At 51.3% G+C, this 23392-nt stretch overlaps 6 protein-coding genes across 6 annotated transcripts; 3 read left to right on the top strand and 3 right to left on the bottom strand.

The window, feature by feature from the left end:
* Window positions 1-550: 550 nt before the first annotated feature.
* ALTATR162_LOCUS11434 (uncharacterized protein) lies at window positions 551-3586 on the top strand (the record flags this gene model as incomplete). The annotated part of the gene is made up of 4 exons (XM_043319076.1): window positions 551-736; window positions 790-1542; window positions 3464-3519; window positions 3577-3586. 4 exons carry the CDS (start codon window positions 551-553, stop codon window positions 3584-3586), a joined length of 1005 nt encoding a protein of 334 aa, XP_043175011.1.
* A 1149-nt stretch (window positions 3587-4735) lies between these two features.
* Window positions 4736-6025, bottom strand: ALTATR162_LOCUS11433 (uncharacterized protein; the record flags this gene model as incomplete). The annotated part of the gene is made up of 2 exons (XM_043319075.1): window positions 4736-5329; window positions 5381-6025. 2 exons carry the CDS (start codon window positions 6023-6025, stop codon window positions 4736-4738), a joined length of 1239 nt encoding a protein of 412 aa, XP_043175010.1.
* Window positions 6026-9040: 3015 nt separating this feature from the next.
* ALTATR162_LOCUS11432 (uncharacterized protein) lies at window positions 9041-14597 on the top strand (the record flags this gene model as incomplete). Its single annotated transcript, XM_043319074.1, has 3 exons — window positions 9041-9372; window positions 14040-14544; window positions 14595-14597. 3 exons carry the CDS (start codon window positions 9041-9043, stop codon window positions 14595-14597), a joined length of 840 nt encoding a protein of 279 aa, XP_043175009.1.
* Window positions 14598-15662: 1065 nt separating this feature from the next.
* Window positions 15663-17290, bottom strand: ALTATR162_LOCUS11431 (uncharacterized protein; the record flags this gene model as incomplete). Its single annotated transcript, XM_043319073.1, has 2 exons — window positions 15663-17137; window positions 17239-17290. The coding sequence occupies 2 exons, from the start codon at window positions 17288-17290 to the stop codon at window positions 15663-15665; spliced, it is 1527 nt and encodes a 508-aa protein (XP_043175008.1).
* A 1527-nt stretch (window positions 17291-18817) lies between these two features.
* ALTATR162_LOCUS11430 (uncharacterized protein) lies at window positions 18818-19501 on the top strand (the record flags this gene model as incomplete). Its single annotated transcript, XM_043319072.1, has 1 exon — window positions 18818-19501. One exon carries the CDS (start codon window positions 18818-18820, stop codon window positions 19499-19501), a length of 684 nt encoding a protein of 227 aa, XP_043175007.1.
* Window positions 19502-20242: 741 nt separating this feature from the next.
* On the bottom strand, window positions 20243-21505 carry ALTATR162_LOCUS11429 (uncharacterized protein; the record flags this gene model as incomplete). The annotated part of the gene is made up of 2 exons (XM_043319071.1): window positions 20243-20292; window positions 20365-21505. 2 exons carry the CDS (start codon window positions 21503-21505, stop codon window positions 20243-20245), a joined length of 1191 nt encoding a protein of 396 aa, XP_043175006.1.
* Between the last annotated feature and the right edge of the window lie 1887 nt (window positions 21506-23392).

Genomic DNA, 23392 nt, shown 5'->3' with positions numbered 1-23392 from the left:
CATTCGACGGTGCCAGCCAAACACTGGTACCAAGCTGTCAACAACTATGGGCGAGCATAGCACCCCACCCACTCACCATGGAGACGTTGATACACAAGTGACTATCCGCTAACGCGTGCTTTCTGCAGAGTATTTAAGCACTGTTGCCGTTGCACACATGGAATATCTTACTCTCCAAGATATTCCGCACCGCCATTGTGAACCGCTGCACTCGCGCAAGATGAAGTCCTCACATCCTGTCGAACGGCCGCTGGCTAACATGGTCGCTGCGGTAAGTCAAGAACAAGATTCTCCTTTCCCTCTTACTGCCTCCGCTCCTTCCCCTCCACGCTTTCTCGAGCCTGTGCTGCGTGATCCCTTCCGCAGCCATGGAAAGAACGCGCCTATGAAAGCAAGAGCGTCCGAACCCTCCGCCTATGCATCTTCCCACTACTCAGGTCGACCCCATTTGATACCAACGGGCGCACCTGACCATCACGCCCGTTCACCCACCCCAACTCGCTCGTATTCTTTACCCACTCGTCGCCGATCGCCTTCGCAGGAGTCGACAATGCTGCCCAAGTTCCGCCTGCGCACCGTCACTCCCGATGAAATCGTCGACAATCGCGACGAAATTAGACCGTCTGTACATCCGAGCAACACTCTGACAGAATCACAGAATCACCACATGCGCAGCTCTCCACCTATTCAACCAGGGGAGCAGAACTTCCCTGGCAAACTTCCGTCCTTTTCGGAGGTATGTGGTCTCGCAATTCTCTTGTCGCAGCTCCGTTTGGTTGACTTGCTCAGTTCCTCCATACTACACGGACTACCACGCCACCCCGGACTCCTCAGCGTCGGAATGATTCGGCTGAGAGCTCTCCTCATGTCCAACCCCAGTTTGACGATGTAACTTGGTCTGAGAGCAAGCGAAGGCGTGTCGACACTCTCGGCGACATTTATGAGCCGCCTGTAGTGCAGGCCCGCCGCATGAGCGGTCCCATTGACCCTGCCCTTGCCGGTTACTCCCCCCACATACCTCAACAGCATGCAGTACAGCCCGTCGCATCTAGCATGCATCACCGTTCGAGTCATTCATACGTGCCACCACAACAGCAAACCATGCCTCTGAACCCGCACATGCGACACCAGTCATCGCCAGCCCCCCAAGGCCACATGTCTTACGCGCCTCCTTCTCTCCAACAACCTATCGGACAGAGCCCTTTCCAGCAACCCATGGTTCAGCAAGGCGCCATGTACGAGGCACGGCATAGCTACTATCACGAGCCCCAAGCAGCTGTCTATGGCGGCTACGACCGACCGACCGAATCTTACTTCGCTCGCGCTGGCTATCCAAGTTACGACACATCCTATAGCGACATTCGCTTCCAACAGCATGTTGGCCTTGACCACAACGCATTCAACAGGAAGCGCCGAGGCAATCTGCCAAAAGAGGCTACGAACCTGCTAAAAGACTGGTTTGCCGCCAACCGAACATCACCATATCCCACCGAAGACCAGAAGATGGAGCTTTGCAATCGGACTGGATTGAGTCTCAACCAGGTACGTGATACGTCTTAGCAACAATGTTCATTTTGACACCTTCACTACATCTGCCATTCCTGTCCTTCAGTGTCATTTCCAGACTACAGCGTGCTGTCGGTCCTTTTGCTACCCTCAAATTCTTTTGCTAGCATCTACACTGTTTCACATCTCTGTACCGAACAACGTGCTGATACGTCACAGGTATCCAACTGGTTCATCAACGCTCGTCGTCGTGCTCCACAAAAAGAACAACGGGAACGCGAGGCTAATGGCCCCGAAGCCTAAGGAGTCTCAGCGTAACGGCGCTCATCCAAAAAGGCTACGACCAGCGAGCAACCACAAGTCCCATCGGAATCTTCCACTCGAATTCATCATGATGAGATTGATTACGCACATTACCCGCTCTAATTTCTGCCATCGGCGGCCAGGTGGGGCTGGAGCCATCTGCATACTTCTATTCTTCGGTCGGCTGGTATCACTGCCGCTCCTTGTGGACATTTTCAGATGTCACAATCTTCACTGGTTGCATAAACGACCTCCTACTTTTCTTTCAGTCAAATACCCTGGGACCAAAAACGGAGCATACATCAGCGTCTTGGGAAACGGAGTTTGGGGATACATTGCGCTAAGATTGCAGCTTATTGGGACTGCAGTAGCGTTCTTTTGATGGGCTTCTGCCTTCAAGATTGTTTTCCACATAGTCTAATCACAATGCGATCTTCTTACAACATTCACAAACACATTCTTCGTTCCTGTCTCGACTTTCACGCAAAGTTCATGAAACCTTTGCAACCACTAAAAAAGACTTTACAGGCACGATGATGGTGAAACCAGCCATTGGCAAGTGGCGCCGTATCTGTAATCATGGCCCAGCTCAGCAAACTATTGATTGCCTAGTGCACTCTCCAATGCTGCAATTATGCTCAACGGCCAGATTCGGTCTCATAGCCCACGCAAGACCGAATGCGGAAGTTTGTTCGCGCATTCTCCTGGTTTCCGCGGATCCAAATTTAGCGGCCAGGCTCGAAACGCCATTGACAGTTCCGGTGTTTCAAACCCCCAGAGTTAAAACATGACACACAACGGTAGTGATTGACAAGCTACAATAGCCGTTTGGCTGGGGGTTCGTGCCCTCGGGAAGTAACGGCCCCGGCAACATGTCTGAACAAGTTGAGCCCTGACATGTTTCGTGATATCGAATCTCAACACAACAGGCCTCCACCAACCTCAATCAGCTTCTCTCGCCAGACTCGAAGGATCAAACATATGGGGCGCCACATCCACTAACGCCTATCCTGCTCCACTTAGTCTTTGGAATTGGTAACCGGCTCTTCTCGTAGAGAGGCTCCACTGTCCGGTGAGTGAAGTTGCATTAGACCCTTGCCACGATCTTCTTCCAGGATTGACCCCTCACAGTCTGACTTCGGGAAACACTGCACATCATTGGGGGGATCAGAGCCAGGGTTTGCCCTGCGGATCTCGCTACACTAACTCTCCCGAAAACCAAGGACCGTGTTCCAAACTGATTCCTGGTAGGGATACCATGGAGCGGCCCGGACTGTAAGGGATTACGCCCGTCGCCCTTGAGAGAATATGAGAAGTGTGACGCCGGAGTAGAAGTGGTGCACTTTGTTGGCACTGACACGTATTTAGGCTGATAGTTATGTTGTGCGTGGTGACAAAAAGTTGAGAAGCCAGCTAACTCTTCCCCTAGCAGCTCCTCGCGTGAACTACCCAACTTGTAAACTTCCCATTACGGATTGGGTGGCCTGACACACCGTACATGGTCGAACTCGGAAGCACCCGGCTCAAGCTCTCGCCTTTTCAGACGTGTCGCCTGCGGGATGCTTTCTCCATAAATAGTACCATGGTAACATGAAACGTCTCTGAACGAAATTACGATCAACGGTTATCCGGAAAGCGGCAGCCTCGCTGACAGCGCACTGCTCGCAGAACAGGCACGGAAGCTGTCAAAGTCTCAACGGATAAAGACGTGTAAGCATCAATTTACTGTCCCCAGCACGCTGGTTGAGTGTGGTCTCAGATTCATAGAATAGGATGACGATCTACTTGCCCCTGCGCAGATCTTACTTGGAAGCCTAGGATAGTTTCCTAGGGTTGATCAAGATGATCAAGATGAGGATCATCGTTGTTTGGCTCAGCCAAGATTGATACTACGGTAAATCTCCGAGCTATACCATGGTCAATCATGCCAAGTTTATACAGGATCATGATGGCCATGCGACTCTGTGTACTGGCGGCACTGAAGCCTGGTTGAGCATCATCGTCATCATACATACGCACACGCCCAGTCCAGGCGGAAGCGCGCATACAGCAACACTTGCAAAGATGTAACCAATAATATGGCAAAACACAATACAGATAGCACAGCTACCAACCACTCTCTCAGCCAAGTTTACGTATCCCATCCTGACGAAGCAAGCGTAGTGGCCACACAATACAGCTCGACTGACCAATTCCTCTTCAAGTAATCACCATCCTTGCGTATCAGGATTTTCGTAATCACAAATGATCTGCTCACAACCCCGCATGATGCAAGCATCTTCCCAACCTCGCCAGGAAAGTATCGTTCAATGTCTAGACCAGATCAACAGTATCTGCACATCAATATCCACATAGCAGCCTTGGTAGTTCTTTGCACTGCACTGCGCAAGTCGCCAGGCCCAAACAAGTAACATGAATTGGCGATATCGGGCATGAGCTGGACTTTGGTTCGCGAAGTTCGATTACCCGCATTGGAAACTTGATCCGCATCCAAGGATCGGCAGGGCATTGCCGGTCGTGTACCAAACATCTACGGGCCTATCACAGAGAAGGTAGTGTTGGCTCATTGATTGGGTCAGAGAGGGGTTGGGCCACGTGGAGAGGTGTTTGTGTAACTGCGTTTCGTGCGACCCGAGGACAACGTCAGTTAATGAACAGAATATGCGCTCAGAAGAAAGGACCTCAAGATATGCGTAGATCTGCCATGTTTGGGACATGTGACGAATCTGAATGAGGTGACGTTGACGGTAAAAGAAACGTATTCTAGCAAGACTAGTATGGTCATCACATTGCCTCCACCGGAGCATTATGTACAGTTTGCTACCAACAACATATTTGGGTATCACATTATAAAAGAAAAGAATATACAAAGAACGCCCAAGTCGCTTGCCGAAAAAAACAAAACAGTGTAGAAACAAGCCCTTCATCAACGTCGCCTCCTTGACGTCCTACTCTCATCAAGAATCGCAAGACTGGTTCCAGGATGCTTTTCCTCGTACATTCTCGCCATATCATAAACCACTTCGCCCCACTCAAACTCGCCCTTGTGACTTTTCTGTTTACACGGAGATTGGAGCAAGGGCAGTAGCCACTCCAGTATGTTTGCGCCCATGGTGTCTTTCCATCCTTGCATGAGGGTTGTATACCACGGGTGTTCCATGGGTTTGGTTTGCATTACGACGTAGGAGCGGTTCGACGGGCGTGTGAAGCTAATCAGGATCGGCCAGTCTTCCTTCTCGTCTTCTCTTTCTCCCGCCATGTCTCTGCTAGATCTCTTATCATGATGTTTACTGGAGGGCGTTGGCGGGGTCGCAGGGAGTGCAGTTGCGTTATTGGGGTTCGCAGGGGAATGGGATATGAGGAAGGCGATGTTGTGAATGCCGCCGCGTTGGATGCCTTCGACTGAGGTAAAGTTTATCATCAGATTCCAGCCTGTCATACAGGTCATTGTGAACGTAAAGATGCTAAACAAAACGGCGGTTGCAAGGGCGCCGATCCAGGTTCCTGGCCGTGAGCCCATCTGTGATATGTTAGCCTGCTTCAACATGCACCGTCCTGCCTCTCAACGTACCTTGGAACTTCTCTCTGCAAAGAAGATAGCTACCACGATCCAAGTGAATGTCGTGTATAGCGACGCGTACGCTACAAATTGCATGAAGAACTTGTGCGTAGTCTCTGCGATGATTCCGCCGGCCCAAGGACAGTAATGATCCATCTTCTTCACACAGCGCCCTAGTTCCTTGCAGTGGTGTGTCCTGTCCGGCTTCCAATTATGACATTTCTCACACCAGAGTGGCATTCCTTGATAATCGCAAATATACGCATCGTATTGATCGAACCCAAAGCCCTTTGTACTCGCATCTGCCTTTTCCAGCGACGGGTCGCCGAGGGGTATAAGGTCTGGTTTCGACCATATCAGTTGTATGAGGCGCAGCCATGCTATCGTGAGGAAGAGGAGGAGGATAGCGTATACGACGATGAGTGCAATTCCGGTGGAGCGCCGTGGCCGAATGTCGAAATCTCGCTGTATGTCCTCCGAAGGGTTCATGAGGTACTGGACGCATATTAAGTAGACCACAACATATGTTTCGTAGCCCAGTGCGCCAAATTCTAGAAGTGGTAGGACAACGGAGGTGGCCTGGCCAATCTTCTGTTCCATCGCTGTGGTATCGGTCGCGCCGGGCTTCTGGGAACCGATAACTGCTGGGGGCGCCATCGCGTGGGATTATAGAAAACTCGAGCGCGGCTAGAAGAAGACAGATAGATTGATATGGCCGCGATCGCGCGCGGAGACAAGTTGTCGACGAAGCCTTCGAGAAGGCCTGACGTTCCTTGGTGTTGCACAACAGCCGTGATGCCGCACAGCCAAGATGGCGCACGTGGTTGGGGCGCTTACCCGGTTGGGGCCTGTTAGCACACGAGAGACGTCATCTTCGTCTGCCAAAACGGAAGACTGGGTAGCACGTTATCACATCACAGCCTTCTATAATGATTGCTTCATCTAATGTAGGTTTCATCTCTATGCACTCCTTTCAACGACCGACAGCGACGCGCAGCGCGTGTCTCGTCCAATCGGTCGAAATCGCGGCATCTGCCGACGTCATACAGAGAAAGGGATCGACACAACACCAACGTCTCTCGTCATATATCAATTGGGATACGAATGTTACCGCGGCGCTCTTCGCGACTGGTGAGCAACTGATTGCCAGTGATTTACCCCACGTTTTGCTTTTCTCAGCAACACGAAGTCAAGCATAGGCTGCTTACTGACTAATGGCCAACGTGCATCGACTTGCATGACCGACAATAAGACCCCGCACATTGATTCTCAGCCTTCCATGACCTTCACGTCTTCCTGCCTTCTTTTTTGGGGGGTTTATTGGGCAAGAGCAGGATGAAGACTAATTGCATTGGACCTACAGCGTCTATCTCACCACTCACCGCCGGTGTGCTGGTATCATGGGCGCAAAACTCTGTTGAAGCTAACGCATTGGCACTGACCGGCCTGGCGAGGCTATATGATAGCCTCGCAGAGCCTCTTATCAACACGCTTCGCTCGCCGTTTGACACGCTGGCCGTCGGCTTGTGGCCCCAAAGGACCACCACCGTTTGCTGTTTGCGGCCAGACACTATCACGATACGTGGGTATCGGGACCAGGAGACTGTGGGATGTACAACGCAAAGTCTAAATTTATGCGGCTCTTACTGACGAGGCTTCGGTTTTGTCTAGGTTATATATGCTGCGCCCTGCATAAGATGGTGAATAGACTATTCGATTCTTCTACGGCCCTCCGGTAGCAGCAATGTAACCCTAGCGGCCGATTGCTGGCCAAATGGCCAGCCTCGTATTTTTAAGGCAGATCATGGAAAAAGCCTTGGGGTTGAGGCCGCAACTGGCAAACGCTCAGTCCCAGCTCATGTAAGTGAGTCTGCACTGTTCTCCAAACCCCACTGAACGGGAATCTCTACGTTACTTAGCCGTGTTACTCAACACGCTTGCAACCTTGCCTCGCTCACAGCGCTATGACGTTTGGCCGCGACCCTAATAGAACCGTAGGCGACCGTCGGAGACAAACTTCTTGCCATAACCGGTCAACCCACGGACCGTTCAACACTGCCCCCCACAGTGCACACGACAGTAAGAACCTTCCAGCTACTAGGCGTCAAGGCATCCCCAGGAACACGCCTAGCCTACTGGTGATCAGCCACAATCATCGTTGACAGCTGAAAATTACAGGCTGCATATTGGGTCTCTAAAACACAAGCACCGGAAGCCGGCAAGCGTCTCTATACTGGCGGAATGGGTTTCTGCATACGACTACTCCAATTAGATCTGGCTTCCATGGATGTATATGACGACTATGGTGTTAAAGGAGCCTCTCAGCCTCCCAAAGGCTTGCAGGTGACACATAGGGTTCGCATGAAGCTCAGTCTTGCGCTATCCGAATAGCCTAAGATATGAGGGATTGGACTACTCGGATTAGCAAAAGAGCCGGTCTTCCTATGCCAAACCGGCTGTGCCCTCAGCTAAGGTACACAATGGTTCCTTTCCGGTCGACCTGGACTCTGTAAACGGACAGCCCAACATGGGCTAACATAGTCCGATCGCGGCCCTACCTACTCAGACAGGACCGAGTACTTATTCCCAAATGTTGTAATCACACTGTTCATCCGAGCCCAAGATTTTCGGTACCAATGATACGTTCGTTGTCGATTTCACATGTACTTGTTTCCGCCGTGCTTGTCGAACCAATCGACCGCTCTTGCCATTCTCCGCTGTCGCTCTGAATAGAAGAGTAGCACTAGTGTGCATTGTGTAAGAAATAAGCGTTGGTGGCCATTCCTTTGGCCGGTAGTCCCTTTGGCCTCCAGCCTCCGCATCGACCAACCTCTGGGCTGCGCATCACCGACAATGGTCCAGGCGAGCATTCAGTCGGGCCCACACTCGTTCACCTGCTCATGACGGAATGGATAAGAGCACCTTCTAGATCTCCGTTCGCCAGCTCACACCGAATCAGCCGTGCTTTACTTGGAGAGGCATACTAGACGGATACTGTGACGTACCTATTCGGGATACTGCACCCCTAACTACATCGAGACGCGCCATTGGACCCATAGATCTGGATACCGGATGACCATACGATATGCTTTTGCTCAAACGGTTATGATTCTGCTGCCTGTAGCCAGACTGTTGCTTTGCGCAGTCGATGAATTAGCCTACCTGTCTTATCCAGTTGTTATTTCTCGTTCGATCCCCGGTCACAGACCAACTACCAATGGAGTTCAACGGAGTGTTAGCTTTGAATCTCAGGACGATCATCGCCACCTAATGTACATCACGAGCAAAGGTGTCTACATAATATCATCATCCAGAGTGGCTGGTGCTTCCCATACCCTGGAAGGTCCTTCATCATCCTCCGCCTCCCGATTGGTATTGCTTCACTTTACCTCCTCAGGCATGTATGCCTCACACTGGCCACCACCCTATCTGCGCTCGAGCATCTTGTCTAATGTCTCATCGCGGGACTGTCTGTGCAGTGCTTAGCACCAAGGGACGGAGAAGGCGCAGCATTCTCAATGAGAGCTAGGTTTGGAAGCAAGATTTAAATGCTTCAGTATTCCACTTCATCACCGTATAACACAAACTCAATCAGATACTTCACTACCACAGCACATATTCTTTCTTCAAATAGTGCCTTTTACCCCTCCTAAAGCCAAACAAACACTCAATATGGTCGCCCTCCCAACGCTCCGTCCACAACACGATATGCCTGCCAGCCCCAAATACTCGGCTGCGGATACATTTCTCGCTGCGATTGATGCGGAAGTAAACGTCACGGACAACACCCAGACTGTTTCGACGCTACACCCTCACGGTGTCGTCCTGTCGTTGGACCCTCTCTTCGGTAACGATGACTACGACCAAACCCATCTGAGCCCTTCGCAGGGTCATGATCATATGGCAGCGCCCACAGACGGCGGTAGTGTTTGGTACTGCTCGAACTGTCGTGATGGTCCCCTGGGTGACTGGCAGAACGTTTGCACAGCATGCTCCCATGTAAAGTGTGTCTCTTGCACAGTGGAGTACACTAAATGAGCGCTCTCACATCGCCCACTGCCACCGTTCTGTATGGTTTCACCACACTCCCTACACGACAAGTCACCATGCAGAAGCCCATCCGTCGCTTCTGTTACGCAGCATCACACGGAACTCCTATATCCTGTACGGTTTTCTTTTGGTTATCTACTGGCGTCTCTCGTTTTGGTCATGGCATATATTGTATAGGCCTATATTTTCACTCGCTATTTTATCACGGCGTTACCACTTCAGCATTTGGCGGACCTCTTCAGCAATCTGTTAGAGCTTACCTGTATTGTCGCCCATTGTATCTGTAAGGCCTTCGTTTAGATTTACCGACGCAGGCTGTCACCATTTGGAAAGCGTTCTCTTCTTGGTATCAGTTTGCGTTGGAGTTCGGTATTGCAATTCATCACAACATAGAAACATTCCTGTCATTGCTTGCTTCAATCTATTACCACCCTTGCCACTTTCCCATCTGGATTACATACATCGTCCTGCATCTACGTTGGAACCATATTCCCCCATCGCTCAAATGGGAAGCCGCATGGTGAGTAAAAGTGCGACCTGATCCCCGCAAACCAGGCTCGTTGTCGCATGCAAGATCATCTAGCATCTGAATGCAGGTACACGGCACTTTTGAAACGGTCTACACACCCTCCGATGAGAAACGGAGAGCCCGTTCAGGAAAGTGTTTCATGCAGCCGGTCCAGAGATCGAGAATTCTGCCAGTGAGCAAAGGTATAACATTGGACCAAATCATACGTAGCGTCATTGTGATTAGTTTGAGCCAATGAACTGACCAACTTACTTTGAAAAAGCGGTGTCCTGCACCCCGATTAGGTTGGCGGTGGAGGACGTTTCCGCCAAGAAGTACCGGCCTAGCTCATGAAGCCAGGCGATGAGGCGTGTAAGGCTAGGACCAGAGCATTATCATGTTTGCCTTTTTTTTTCTGCCTGCTTGAATATCCCGGTTATCCAGCCGTTGCACAGATTGTGGCTCAGCAGTCTTGTGTAGCATTAAACTTCCGGTCGCACACCTCCGAGCTTCCTCAGGCCTTGACATTTTCTCTGTCCGCCTAACCAATGAAATCCACTTTTCTATCGTTGTGATATTCTTCAGAAAACGCGTAATGCTTTTCGCACTCAGCCATCGTCCTTCTCTGCTCTGAGTTGCCACCAGAGGCCCTTAAAGCCTTAAAACGAGGGACGTCGTGGTAAGAAGTGGGTCTTTCCTAGGCGGAAATGAAGCTATGATGGCATCGGAGGTCACAATGTACGTTTTAGCTGGGGCAAAGGGCTCTCCTGAGGCGGTGCTGCGTTTAGAGCCAGGCCAAAGGACGAGAGGACCATCTGGTGTTGTGTATAACATTGCACTTGTTCTCTCTTTCATTTTAGATCTTTACTGAGATACCCACTCATCATCGCAAGCACAAAAAACTCTCGCACTCTTCCAAGACCGCAAATTCTTCAGCTACATTTGCTCTTTCTAGTACTTCATCAACTGCTAGCTCTTTCTGTCCACCTCAAGCAACAATCACCACAGGAAAACCATGCCCACGTATTATTACTGCAGCAGCTGTGGCGACGGTCCGAATAACGTTGATTATGCTCCATCTTGTCCTGTTTGTTTTGCTCCTCAGAACAATTCGTCACAATCCAATTCGGACAGCTACTACACCAATGCGCGCACACTGCATGCGTACCCACCTCCACACACTTCCCGCTGTGTGAGCACCAGGGAGAATACCGGACGCGCACAGAATATACTTGCATACACGTCTGGTGGTGGTTCATCTACAGCATCTCCAATTAGCAATATTCCCTATGGTCAACGACCAGAGCGCCCGCCGGTGTACCGTTGGCAGTGTTGCAGATGTGGCGGCGATAATAGTTATAAGACCGATCAAGGTTGCGCAAATTGCTGCAACCACTGGAGGAGTAGTTGCTGCTACGTTTACGACGCTAATAATCGTCGCTAAGTTGTTGGAGCGAACTTGACAGTAAAGCAGAGGGCGGTTATATTATGTGAGTGCTCATTCTCAACTACCATGAAGCTCTTGCTGACGGCTGTAGGTATTGATATTGCAAAGGCGTACCACAATGGTTGATGAGTTCTCAGTGCGTTTTCGAGTGCTGTTGGCGGGCGTATTTGGTAGACTGGTCTTTTTCTTCGTTGTGTTATTCGGGAGTTTGTGTAATCCTCTTCTTCAATCCTTTCCGTCCTTATATCAAATGTCTTGTTCGACCGCGCCAACTTTCCAGTGCAGTGTGTGTCATATCAATGGATAGCGGTAGTATCCTCGTGCGTTCAAGCGTAGCATATGATAGCATTGCGTCCTTCCATTATTCTTGCCTGTATCACTAGTCAATGTACTCAATACATCTCTATACCGTAAAACGTCCCCATCGTTTACCCCTCCGATATCACATAATGGCATCCAACGGATTTCAGTCGTGACTCAAGCTGCTGTGCCTGCTTCAGCATGGAAGCCCAAGACAACAAATTGATGACCGAGCAAAACCTTACAGGCTTTGTTCGTGACATGCGATGGCGCCCAAGGCGAACTCGCTGGTTGTGGCGTTTGAGGGCCGGACGAGGCATACCTTGAGTCGGCTATGGGCAAATATCCTTGCTCCTGCCACTCGTTGCCTTATATTTGTGGTTCGCAAAGCGGTCAGCGCCCCTGAACGGGGCCAGGGTCGATATTCGTGACCCGCGTTTGCAGCTCCGAGACATCGTGCAGGCGTCACAAAGCGTGAAAGCGGTTCGCTTGGAAACTTTATGTTGACCTCCAACATCCTCTCATAGGACGACGAGTATCCCGCGTTCGATTTTGTTTATGTATTTTCGAGTTGCTCAAATGCGCAGTACGAAGGACTATCAAGGGTACGCTTACTTGCTTAATAACGCTCGGCGTGCGCGACACGCTTCACATTATAGGCAGCAACACCAGAAAATGCCGCAAAGATAGCGCATGGCATGCTCCTGAACACGGTGTAAAAATCTGCCTGCTCTGCAGCCCCACGGTGCGCCATGGTGAAAGATTGATGTGAGCCACGGACTCAAGCGAGAGATGAAGTCGAAATAAAGCCCTGCACGCCCTTGCCACGCCCCTGGGGCTTTTGTGCGGCTCTGGTCTATGAAAAGGTACTCGCTACCCGTGAAGGATGGAAAGGGTGCAGGAGCGCAACATCTGGATGATACTGTCCGCCGAATAATGCGTCGTGGTGGGTGGTGTGGATGGAAGACTGTCCGCCTCAGGCTGACTTCTCGATGGTTGCCTAGATGTGGGGTCGTCTCATAGAGGACTTGCTATAGCCCACCCCCGCAGCATAACGCTAAAGGTGGCAATCTAATCCGAACTTGTTAAATGGCTCCGTGATATCAAGCGTCGCAGCTGGGTAGCGATCAGAGCAGGAAGCAATACGTGTTGTCCAAGATCGCTCGATGACGGCAGTAGTGCCAGCCAGCACACCTTCTCCCCTTCCTCCCACACAAAGCGTTACATCTACTTACCATCTGCAGTTGTTCATGGCAGGATAAATTTCACAAAGCTCGATGAGCTTCTCAAGCCAGGAGTTGTAGTTTTGTCGTCGTTCGTGTTTGGGCTCTGGTACTCACGACAACTCAGCCCGGCAAGAACGGATCAAGGAGGAGGCGGAGCTTTCCGTATCGAGTCTAGTGGAGACTTCCAGCGCTGAACAACTACAGTGCCAACCCTTGGTTATCTACCCATGTTTATCACTGCATCATTTTAGCAATGTCGCCGTTCATATCTTCACTGCGGAACTCTAATGTTTAGGATCTGAAACGGCCTAGCAATATAAGGGGTCTCTTCTCTTCAGCTTACCTAAATGGAAGGTTCAGCCAGACTCTGTAAAGATCAACAATGCGACCGCAACTAGCTAACATCGCTCTTAGCAGTCAGGTGACTCGGACATGGTCCGGAACAGCGTGGACAAGAGGTGCATTGGCTTCCGTCAGTCATCTGGCCTGAGTAATACAGAAGCGGGGTATCCTCATCACTCTGCTTGGTAATATTCATTCGAGAAGGCTTCCACGCGACACCTGCAACCGCCAAGCACCAGAAACCTCGAATTAACCATCTGGCCTACATATTGCTATAGTCTCCATTACCAGCAAGCTTGTTGTCGAATTGATCGTATAGCCTATGGCAAACACACTAGCGAGTCAAGCACCACAGCCTCGTCTGCTCTACAGTTATATCAATCAACCACAGTTCTATAGCGATCGTCATCACCCAGATCGACAAAACACCCCAGATGGACCTATTTCCATCGCATTCACGAGATCGAGTCGTCGTAGCATCCATACTAACAACGACCTGGTGAAAGGAGTCGTCCATGTCAAGTCATTGATCAAAATCAAATACGTCACCATAAGCTTTGTCGGCAAAACAACATGTCGTATCTCCAGCGAACGCAATCCTGCGAATCAGCATATCTCCGAGGTTAAACTATTTTGCCGCGAGCAGACGTTATCACGGAGAGAAACGCCCAGCGCGACCTGTCCACCTTCGCGGGTAGAGTACCCGTTCGAATTTCGGTTCCCGGAAGCAGTAGAAAATGATGCAAGGCTGCAAAACGACGCACCGTTCAAATCAGATCGTCTTTTTGAGCATGATAGGGGTCATCCGCTTCCGCCGTCGTTTTGGTGGAATGAGAGTACTATCTGCAACGAATACTACCTGAGAGCAGAGTACGTCACGGAAAATGCCTCGTTCACGCTCAACCCTGTTGTCGTGCACCAGCTACGATTCAGTCCATCAGTACCAGAACAGGGTCTGCTACCCACAACTGCCCTTGTGCCAGCACCACCAATACGTTTCGAGCGTAAGTCGAGACCATCGACCCCAGAACCATCCAAGGAGCGGCGCGCGCCACTGAAACGGCTGAAGACAGGCTTACGTGGCGGAAGCAAAGAAGAAGAGGCATCTTCAACCTCTTTGTTAGTACTCAGTGCGCCCTCGCAGTATCGTGTCGGTGCTACTAGCAAGATCAAGCTATCACTCCAAGCAACACTAAGTGATGGCGATACGCAGCCAGCGCCCGTGTACCTCCGCGGGATTCGCGCACAAGCAATAGCGCACATCAACTTCCGCATTCCGCTAGCATCGGCACCCAACGAAGAGGTACGAAAAGAGAGCATTGAAAAGTTCGATCTCTTCAACCAACGATACAGTAAACCTGGAATAGAAATAGGTTCGGACACTATCCTGGAAGGTTTCGGGATCAACAACATTGTGCCTCCGACGTTCAAAACGTATGGTGTAGCACTTCACTACGACATCAAGTACGACCTGCTGCTCGAATGTGCGGGCAAAGAGTCGGAGCATGAAGTTGACATGGAAAATGTGGCTATTGAGCCTATGACTAGACCCGGCGGACATCTTGGACCACCAGAAGAGGTGCCACCACTCAGTGGCTCGGAGGAGAGCATTATACTGGGGGAGATGATGCGTGATGTGGGTGCAACCGGGTCTGCAGCGGAGCAACCACCACCGTATTACAGATAATCTATATGAACACCTTGGCCATACCCTAATGGCGTAACTTATACCACTACCTAATGGCATCTCAACCTGTGAAGGTGAACGATCCGTCGTAGGAATGATACTTGCTGGCGACGAACACGTAGGAAGCAACGTAAACACAGTCAGTAGACATGCAAACTTCTCATGCTCATAGCAGGGCTTTGTACAAACATCTTCTTGATCATTCAGCTATAGCATCGCAGCACTAGCGTTAATCGTACATCCAGCTTCCAGGTAATCAAACCTCGCAACCCATCATAATTATCCAGCCATTCCATCTACTTCTTTTCGACTTTCAATACTCCAAAGCGACCATGCCTCCGGATCCCGGTCTATACACCTGTCCTTGCCGAATGAACGCGGGTGTTTGGCTCGTCGCTGGCACGAGTAAATGCTCAATGTGTGGTTGGACGTGGGATATGTATGAGGCGGCTCGTCTAGCGGAGGAGCGGAGACGGAGACATGAAGACGAACGGGAAGGAAGTGGAGAAAGGAAGTAACACGGGCGTTGACGGAGGCAGTGCCAGCATGAAAATTCCGAAAGGGAAGTTGGAAGTAAGAGCGAATCTAGGGTTCAGGCATGGAAACTAGGGGTGATGCATTGAGAATAATTATCATATCTGGTTCCGATGTATTCAGCGTCAGGCCGAAGCAACAAGAAAGGAAAATGTGATATCATGTAACCAAACCAACTCTCGTAACTCCTCTACAGTACTTCAAGGCTTCACGCAAGCAACCATAAGCTTCTCGTAATCGCCCCGAGTCTCCCCTTCTATCCGCTTGACCAAGTCCTTCTTGTAGACCTGCTTGTACGCGTTGCTGACAGCGTTCATGAAATTCCTATCCCAGTGGCAGCGAACGACGCGCTGTACGAGGATTTCGTCCTTGGTACCCAAACCAGCCATCGCCTCCTCCAGGCGGACAGCTTCGGCCTCGGGTCGGTTAGTAGCGCGATGCACAAGCAGACGGAGTGCATCCTCCATGTGACCAGAGAACGCAGACTTCAGCACACTGTCGAGCGACTTGTGGAAGCGTTGTTGGTAGAGATTCGCCATGGCTTTGAGCTGAGCGTCATTCTTGCTCGTAAGGATCTGGCATACTTGAGGAACGTTCTTGCTAGCAAAGCCACCCATGCCAGCCTGGAGATCGGTGACAGCTTTCTCAATTTCTTGTGGATTAACGGGGTACGAGTCTTCTGCGCGGCGGGCGGAGATGATCATGTCATACATTTGCTCGGTTCCGGCGCTGAGGTCACCTTGGAGGTCTTTCTGTAGTGGCCGTTTGAACAGTTCTTGGTACTTCTGCTTGATGGCATTGATATCGGCATTGCTTCGTCCAATGAGGACGTCGTCTATGATGACCTCCTTTGTGCCCATGCCTTTCATTGCCTCCATGAGGTTGTAGCAGTCAGATACTAAAGGTCCTCGTGCGATTTCGACTAGTCCTTTTGCGAAGTAGCCACTGGTCTCTTTTTCAAGATCTTGAACCATGTTTCGCATCAGGCGCTGATCGTACTGTGTCCGGATGGTGTTGATCTGCATGGGGTCCTTCTTCGCCAGTGTTGCAATAAGCGCCTTCTCATCGGTTCCAAATCCCTTCATCGCTTTTCGAACAGCTTCGACGTCTCTGCCAACGTCGATGTTGGCTACCTGCTGCGGACCATAGCCGAGAGAAGGTTGAGTTGGTGGCCCGCCAAAACCGCCCGGCGCACCGAACTGGCCTTGAGGAGGTGGAGCCCCATATTGACCCTGAGGAGGTGGAGCCCCAAACTGGCCCTGTGGTGGGGGCGCGCCAAACTGCCCTGGGGGTGGTTGCTGGCCATATTGTCCTGGTGGTGGTCCAGGCGGAGGTTGATAATGTCCTTGTGGTGGCTGTTGGCCATATTGTCCTGGAGGTGGCTGTTGTCCGTATTGCCCTGGCGGTGGTTGCTGACCATACTGGCCCGGAGGTGGCTGTTGTTGATACTGTCCAGGAGCGCCATAACCTTGCTGTGGCGGAGGAGCTCCATACTGGCCTTGAGGCGGGCCGCCATATTGATTCGGTGGCGGCGCACCATATTGGCCTTGCGGTGGTTGCTGGCTGTAGCCTTGCTGGGGCTGGTAGCCACCGTACTGTTGATTTTGCATTGGGGGTGGTTGATGATAGCCTTGCTGTGGGGGTTGCTGACCGTACCCTTGGGGCGGCGGGGCTTCTATAAGATATTAGTACAAGAACAGGAGTCAGCGCCAAGTATTGCAACGCAGGAAGGATGCAATGATCGCCGGGCTGTAAAGTGAGGGCCTAACGACTTACGGCCCGGATACGGCTGCTGATAACCGCCTGGTTGGTTGTAGTTGTAGGACATTTCCAGCTGTGATTCCGGCAAGGTGGTGCAAGAATAAGCGCTGAGAGTGGGTAAGATCGATGTACGACTCGGACAAGGTGGGCGGTATGAGAAGGAGAAGAGGAGCGACTACTGTCTGCCTCCTAAAGAATGGTTGCGCCAGAAGTCACAGTGGCTGAGTCTACCGCTCAGCCCTGCCAGTGGTGGGGTAAAGTCAAGAATCAGTTTGGCTCATGACGAAGAATGTTCCTTGGCGTCAGCCATCGGGTTTAGTGGCTGGAATGCGAACACCTGCCGTGTGGTTTAGTAAGGCGGCCACTGTCGGATGCCCAACTAATATTAGTGTGATTGGTGATGGAGTCGTCCACGGGTGGTTGGTTCGTGGCGATGCACGCTAATTGGGAAAGAAGAAGCCATATCGCAACAACACAGCCTCGAAGTGCAACAACGGGCGAATGGATGTAGTCGAAATTGATATCACGCTCTAATGAAGCCACACTCCAGATATGCTTGTGGCTCAGCTGCAATGACCTATAAAGGACAGACTCAAGTTGTAAAGGCAGTCTACACACAGTGCACATTTCAAGTCACTTCCAAGTCACGCCTCATTTCTGTGTAGAGAAAGCGTGAATGAGCTGTAGGATATGCGTTCGTTCCTTCTGGCACTTGAATGATCCTGCAATTATCTGCCGCAGCTTGGGAGTTCTCTAGACCGGAAGACTGCGCCCTGAATCGTTCTGAACATCTTGAAATCTTTTGCAACGTTGGAAGGTAAAAGGCACAGATGATGCGATAAATTGCAAGTGCATTCTGCAAGGCTGCTTTTCTGAATGAGTTTCCTCAGCCACTCACGCTGGCGCAAGGCTGCGCCAAGCTTATGTCACAATGCGAGCTTCGAGGAACGATCGGCGATCCTCCACTTCTCCACCAACAACATCAGTTCATTGCACACCATCTCAGATCGCTAACGCCAGGCACCCTGACTTTAAACCCAACCTGCCGGTGAACCTTCGGCTAAGAGCGTGACATCATAGTAAGTAATCCATGTTGCCCCTCATGTTTTCGCCTCCGTCTGTACATCACGGGCATGGCTTGGTAACCGGAATGGATCTTGGATGAGCACTAATTGGTGAGGAGCGCCTTCCGGAGCGCATTAGTTCACCGGAGAAAGACTTAGTTAGTGCATGTGCACACAAGGCTCGGTGTGAGAAGTGGACCGATGGAGGCCTGCGATGGAAGTATAATAGCCAAGGCAGCCGATCAACGATTAAAAATATTGATGTAACTCAAGACTGTTGCAACTACAAATCCGAGCTGCGACTAGTTTACCCGTTATCAACTCCAACTCCTGTGAAAGACGCACCACAACCAGCCGCATACGACATCCAACGCTGCCGATCACCAAACCTTGAAACAGAGCCAAGGGCACTCAGCGCAAGGCTACAATCAGTATTGTTCGGTTAGAGGGACTACAGACATAAAGGATACCAGATCCCGTGCATGGGGCAAACCCACCATCTGCCCATCTACCATCCTCAAGGCATCACGATGTCGTCCTACGACTCCACCAGATTAGGATACCCACCACATCCGCAATACCCACAACAACAGCCACCCTACCCCACCACTCCCGGAGCTGCACCACCACCACAGCAACCGACAAACTACTTCCCACCGATCCCCGAACAGCAACCCATATACTCGTCCTCACCAACATCCCCCTACGGCAACGGTGCGATGACATCAATGCCACAACCTCACATGCCATCACACCGGCGCACATCCTCCTCTTCATCCTACAACAGCCAACGCCCCACACACATCCAACCCGGCTCCCCTGCAATTCCCATTCGACAGCCCGACCCGCAGTCATACCAATACCAATACCAACACCCGGGCCCTCCAGCCCCTACTTCTTACCCGCCGCCCGTCACGTACGCGCCCCAGGCACCTCCCATCTACGCACGCTCCTCCTCGCAACAAAGCCACTACTCCCATCACAGCTCGCATGCACACAATGCGCATGCGTACGCGGATGGAGAGGATAAATACGAAGACGAGCATCGTAGACATCACGATCAGCATTACGGGGAACTGGATCCTGAGACGGAAAGGGAGTACAAGAGGAGGTACGCTAAGGAGAGGGAAGTAGAGAGGAGACCGACACTGGGAGGAAGTTTGCTGAGTACGATAGGGAAGATTGGTGGGTTACTTGGGGGAGATAGACGGTAGTTTTGTTGGTCATCATTCAGGAGTGGTGATGTGTAAATCCTGGTGGGTTGTGGATTGTGATACCCATTATACTTTTTCTATTGTTGTTTTCTCATTTCGTGGTATATATACTATAGTGCAAGTCGCCAATCTGGCGCTATGATGTGATGAATGAAATCATGACCAGACCAGAGTCTAATCACCTTTTTTTGCACTCATGTTCATCAGGAAATCAAGCATATACTCTGCGAACGGAAGAGGATAAGATCATTTATCTAATTGCATTGCAGTTGATGTTGCTGCGACCACCCTTTTGAACGCCTCTTGCATGAAAAGTGGATGAAACGCTGTCATACGCCAAGTAGTAATGCAGCCAATATAACCTCAAAACAGAAACTTTTCGTACTTCAGCGCTTGAAGCCGATTTGAAAGTGCTGGACCCGTACCAAGGTATATCCCGTGTCCATACTATTTCCCAAGATCCTTGCTAGCCTCGAGGTAACAGCGGATGCGATTCGACAATGACAGTCTAGCTGTCAGCACGGCATCTCACTGCTACGCATGTGCCCTATCCGCTAGCTTGTAGCCCCCGAAAGCTGTATTTCTTCACGCGCGGGTCGACTCGGCATTATCCGATGCCTGCTGCGCAACTCCCTGTTGTCCATTTCCTCCCCAACTTGATATGATGTGCACTATATGCGTATACAATTATGTGGTGCGGTGTAGTGAGCTCGGTACAGACGATTCGCGGACACGGTTCGTTCAGTTGAAGGTCTCGCCAATGTGACGTTCGCTTTCGGGCTTCCAGGTACCTGCTACTAGTCAGTATTGAGGGAACCAGGGACTCCAGGCGGACGTAATGGAAAGGCAAAAGTGTTACATACCTTCAAAGTTGTGCTTGACATAAGCCATTGGATCGTCATCCTCGCCAGCGCCCATGGTCTTAATGCCGGGGCTGAAGCTCGTGATGGGCAAGACGATGACATCGCCAACCTTCTTAGGCGCCTTCATGCCAGTAAAATTTTCCCACGTAATGTTGCCCTTGCTTGTGCTCATATCGAAGTAATCGGGGTTGTTGAAGTAGGAGAAGATGGTGTCGGTCCAGACGGCGGGCCCAGTAAACTCGATTATGCCCTTGTAGTCCTTGCTGAGCTTGCCAGCGCGCTTGCGGTTAAGTGTCTCCTGGGTAATGTTTGTAACAACATCAACGAGAACGGGGTGGCCAGGCTTAGACTGGATAGTCCACTGGCAAAACTGGACACGGCGGGAGTACCACTGGGCCCAGTCTGGGCGGTCTGGATCAGCCTCAATGCCAATGACCATTCCGTAGGTGTTGGCGGGTACGTCTGAAGGTATCCAATCCGACGCAGGCTTCAATGCCGAAGTGTCTATGTCGGAGTAAATGCCGCCGCGAGCGAGAAGGATGAGGTAGCGGAAGAAGTCGGCTTTTAGAACAGGGACGGGGAGAGCATTGTAGGCTTCGATGACTTCGGGGACGGAGGAATAGAGATGTCTGATCAGGTGTACGGCGACGTTGTCGGTGATGACCTCGTGGACGAAAGAAGGGTGGTGAATGCTCCAGCTAGCCTCTGGCTCGCGGAACATCTCCTCAAATTCGCCCTGTGCCGGTGTGTACTTCCACGTCTGCCAGATGTATGCGGGCGTCTTGGCGTCGACATCGTAGGGGAACTGATATTCAAGCTGTTCCTTGAGAGGGCGCTGCCTCAGCTCGTCCATGCTGATCTGGGTCTTGGGCTTCTTCGGCGGTGGCGCATCGGGTGTATCAAAGGTCTTGTCCGCCTTCTCTGCCTTCTCCTTCTCCGCCGCCTTCTGCGCCTCTTTCGCTTCCTTCTCCTTGAGCTTTGCGCGTTCTCTCTCCGCCGGGTTCACCCAGGCAGTCGGCCTGGGCATCTCCTTTGCATTGCGGAAGTTGGGGGCTGTGCTACCGTGGTGCTGCGACTTGAAGATGAAGAACAGGGTCAAACAGGCCAGAGAAAGCACAAGGGCTTTCTTGAAGGTAAGCATGGTGGCGGGCGCGGTTGCAGAGCCAGACGAATAATGAAGAGGGGAGGCGTTCTCGGTGAAAGAGACGGTGACCACAGGTGGAACTCGATAGGGCCTAGGTAGGAAGATATAATCTCAGAGCAGACGCCCTTGGCGGGTTTGTGAGGTACAATGTGGTATGCGACTCTCTGTTTAGGGAAGTGTTGACCTTGTCGGCGACAAGCGACTAGTGGTTGTGGTAGTGAGAAAGAAATGAGAGGTGGAACGCGCAATTCACGGACACGAGGGAAGAACGAACGACATTGAGGACAATGGAGGCTGTAGAGGCTATAGAAGGCATGGACGGCGGCGATACCACGGGGGTTTTGCAAGAGAACCCCCAAAGGGCCAACGCCAAGCAGGGGTGCTCCGAGTTTCACCTTTGCAGACGCGCTAAGAGGCTAGCGTGCCTGTCGTTGACGAATGTTCCAAGGCCGACTCAACATGGCGGCAAAGCTTGGTCCAAATCAGTTGGTGCACCGGTTTCATTACGACGCTGGGGCGATCTTTCACGCACGCAATCCACGCCTCTCGTGTATGCCGGGTGGAGAGACTGCTCATGACAGGTATACCTCTTCCATGTCAGCTAATCAGTCGTGAGTAATCCCGTCCACTCACGCCCTGCCTGGGCGACGACATGGCGCAATGCATGGCAACGGCCGTGAACGCCATCTTCGCATCGTCCGATGATCTAAGAATACAGCCTTCTTCTCTCTCGCAGTTGACTGTGCTTCAGGGGAGCTGGTTCTAGAAGCCATGGTGACACTATGATTGTTGCACCCGTTTCTGCCTCGAAGTTTGAATCTGGCCCGCCTTGATTCTACCACGTCGTCCAGACGCGCGTTGACGGCAGGCTCGGAAGGACTAGGTGAAACGCCGCGTCCTGCCTCTTGGAGCATAGCCCTCCCGCGCCATCTACTGCTGCTCAAACATCGTTGGCTGGCCACCTGCACCGGTCTGCACTCTGCTTTGTAGGCAGCTGTAGCTGCATGAACCTATCTGGCTAAGCTCATCAACTACAGCACGCTTCTACACTTCACGGGCTTATTGGTCCAAGTCTCGACTTGCGTCTTATCGCGACGATGCAGCCGCAGGTTTATCATCCGTCACCACGTCATCGACACTCTATCTCGGTTCCACCCTCTCCGCCCGCGCGGTTCACTAAACTAGCCCCACCTTTGACCCAAGTACCACGCCTACAAGTTCTTCCGGTTGCTATCAGAAGCAAAGCAAGAAACGTTACTTATTAATGTATTGAATCCGATATCTGCTCTACCAAGAGATAAGATCGCTGTAAATACGAGGCAGCAACGTAAGCACGTTTACGAATAGCGACTACAACAAATCCGTGGTTGAGGCTACAGTACCCCTGCAACCTCTACACTATGCGAGGGGCTTACCATTGTCTTTTTACAAACTAGGATGCCTCCCTCTTGTGGACAACGGCCCGCCAGCCTAACACCTCACTCTCGAACCCAGAGACTTGTATGGAGACGAGACGACGTCTGCATATCATAGTAATCTACCAGAAACCCTAAAATAACGGTTGTACAAAAGCAACGGCGTCAGTACCCACTTGGGAAACTACCCTTTCAAGACGTTTACGCGGATCTCAATACTTCTTTTCATACCAAAACTCCAGTCTTCGGTCACTTGCATACCCGTACTGTACGCGTCAGCTTCTTGACCTCCAACTCTTGTCAGCGCAAAACGTTACAACCTCACGTGTCACGGTTTCAGATACCCGCGGGGAACAATTCTTCTACCGAAACGCCCCCGTTCCTCGGCTAGGCATACCCGTGGTCAAGTCTTGGGTTTGAAAAGCAAAAACGGCGCGCACCGTCGTTCATGCCGTTTAGGGCTGACGGT

This window comes from Alternaria atra (genome assembly GCF_907166805.1).
Source record: "Alternaria atra isolate CS162 genome assembly, contig: 35, whole genome shotgun sequence".
In the NCBI taxonomy this organism is placed as follows: domain Eukaryota; kingdom Fungi; phylum Ascomycota; class Dothideomycetes; order Pleosporales; family Pleosporaceae; genus Alternaria; species Alternaria atra.
Note: the sequence above shows the minus strand (reverse complement) of the source record. Positions and strands in the feature narration are given on the sequence as shown.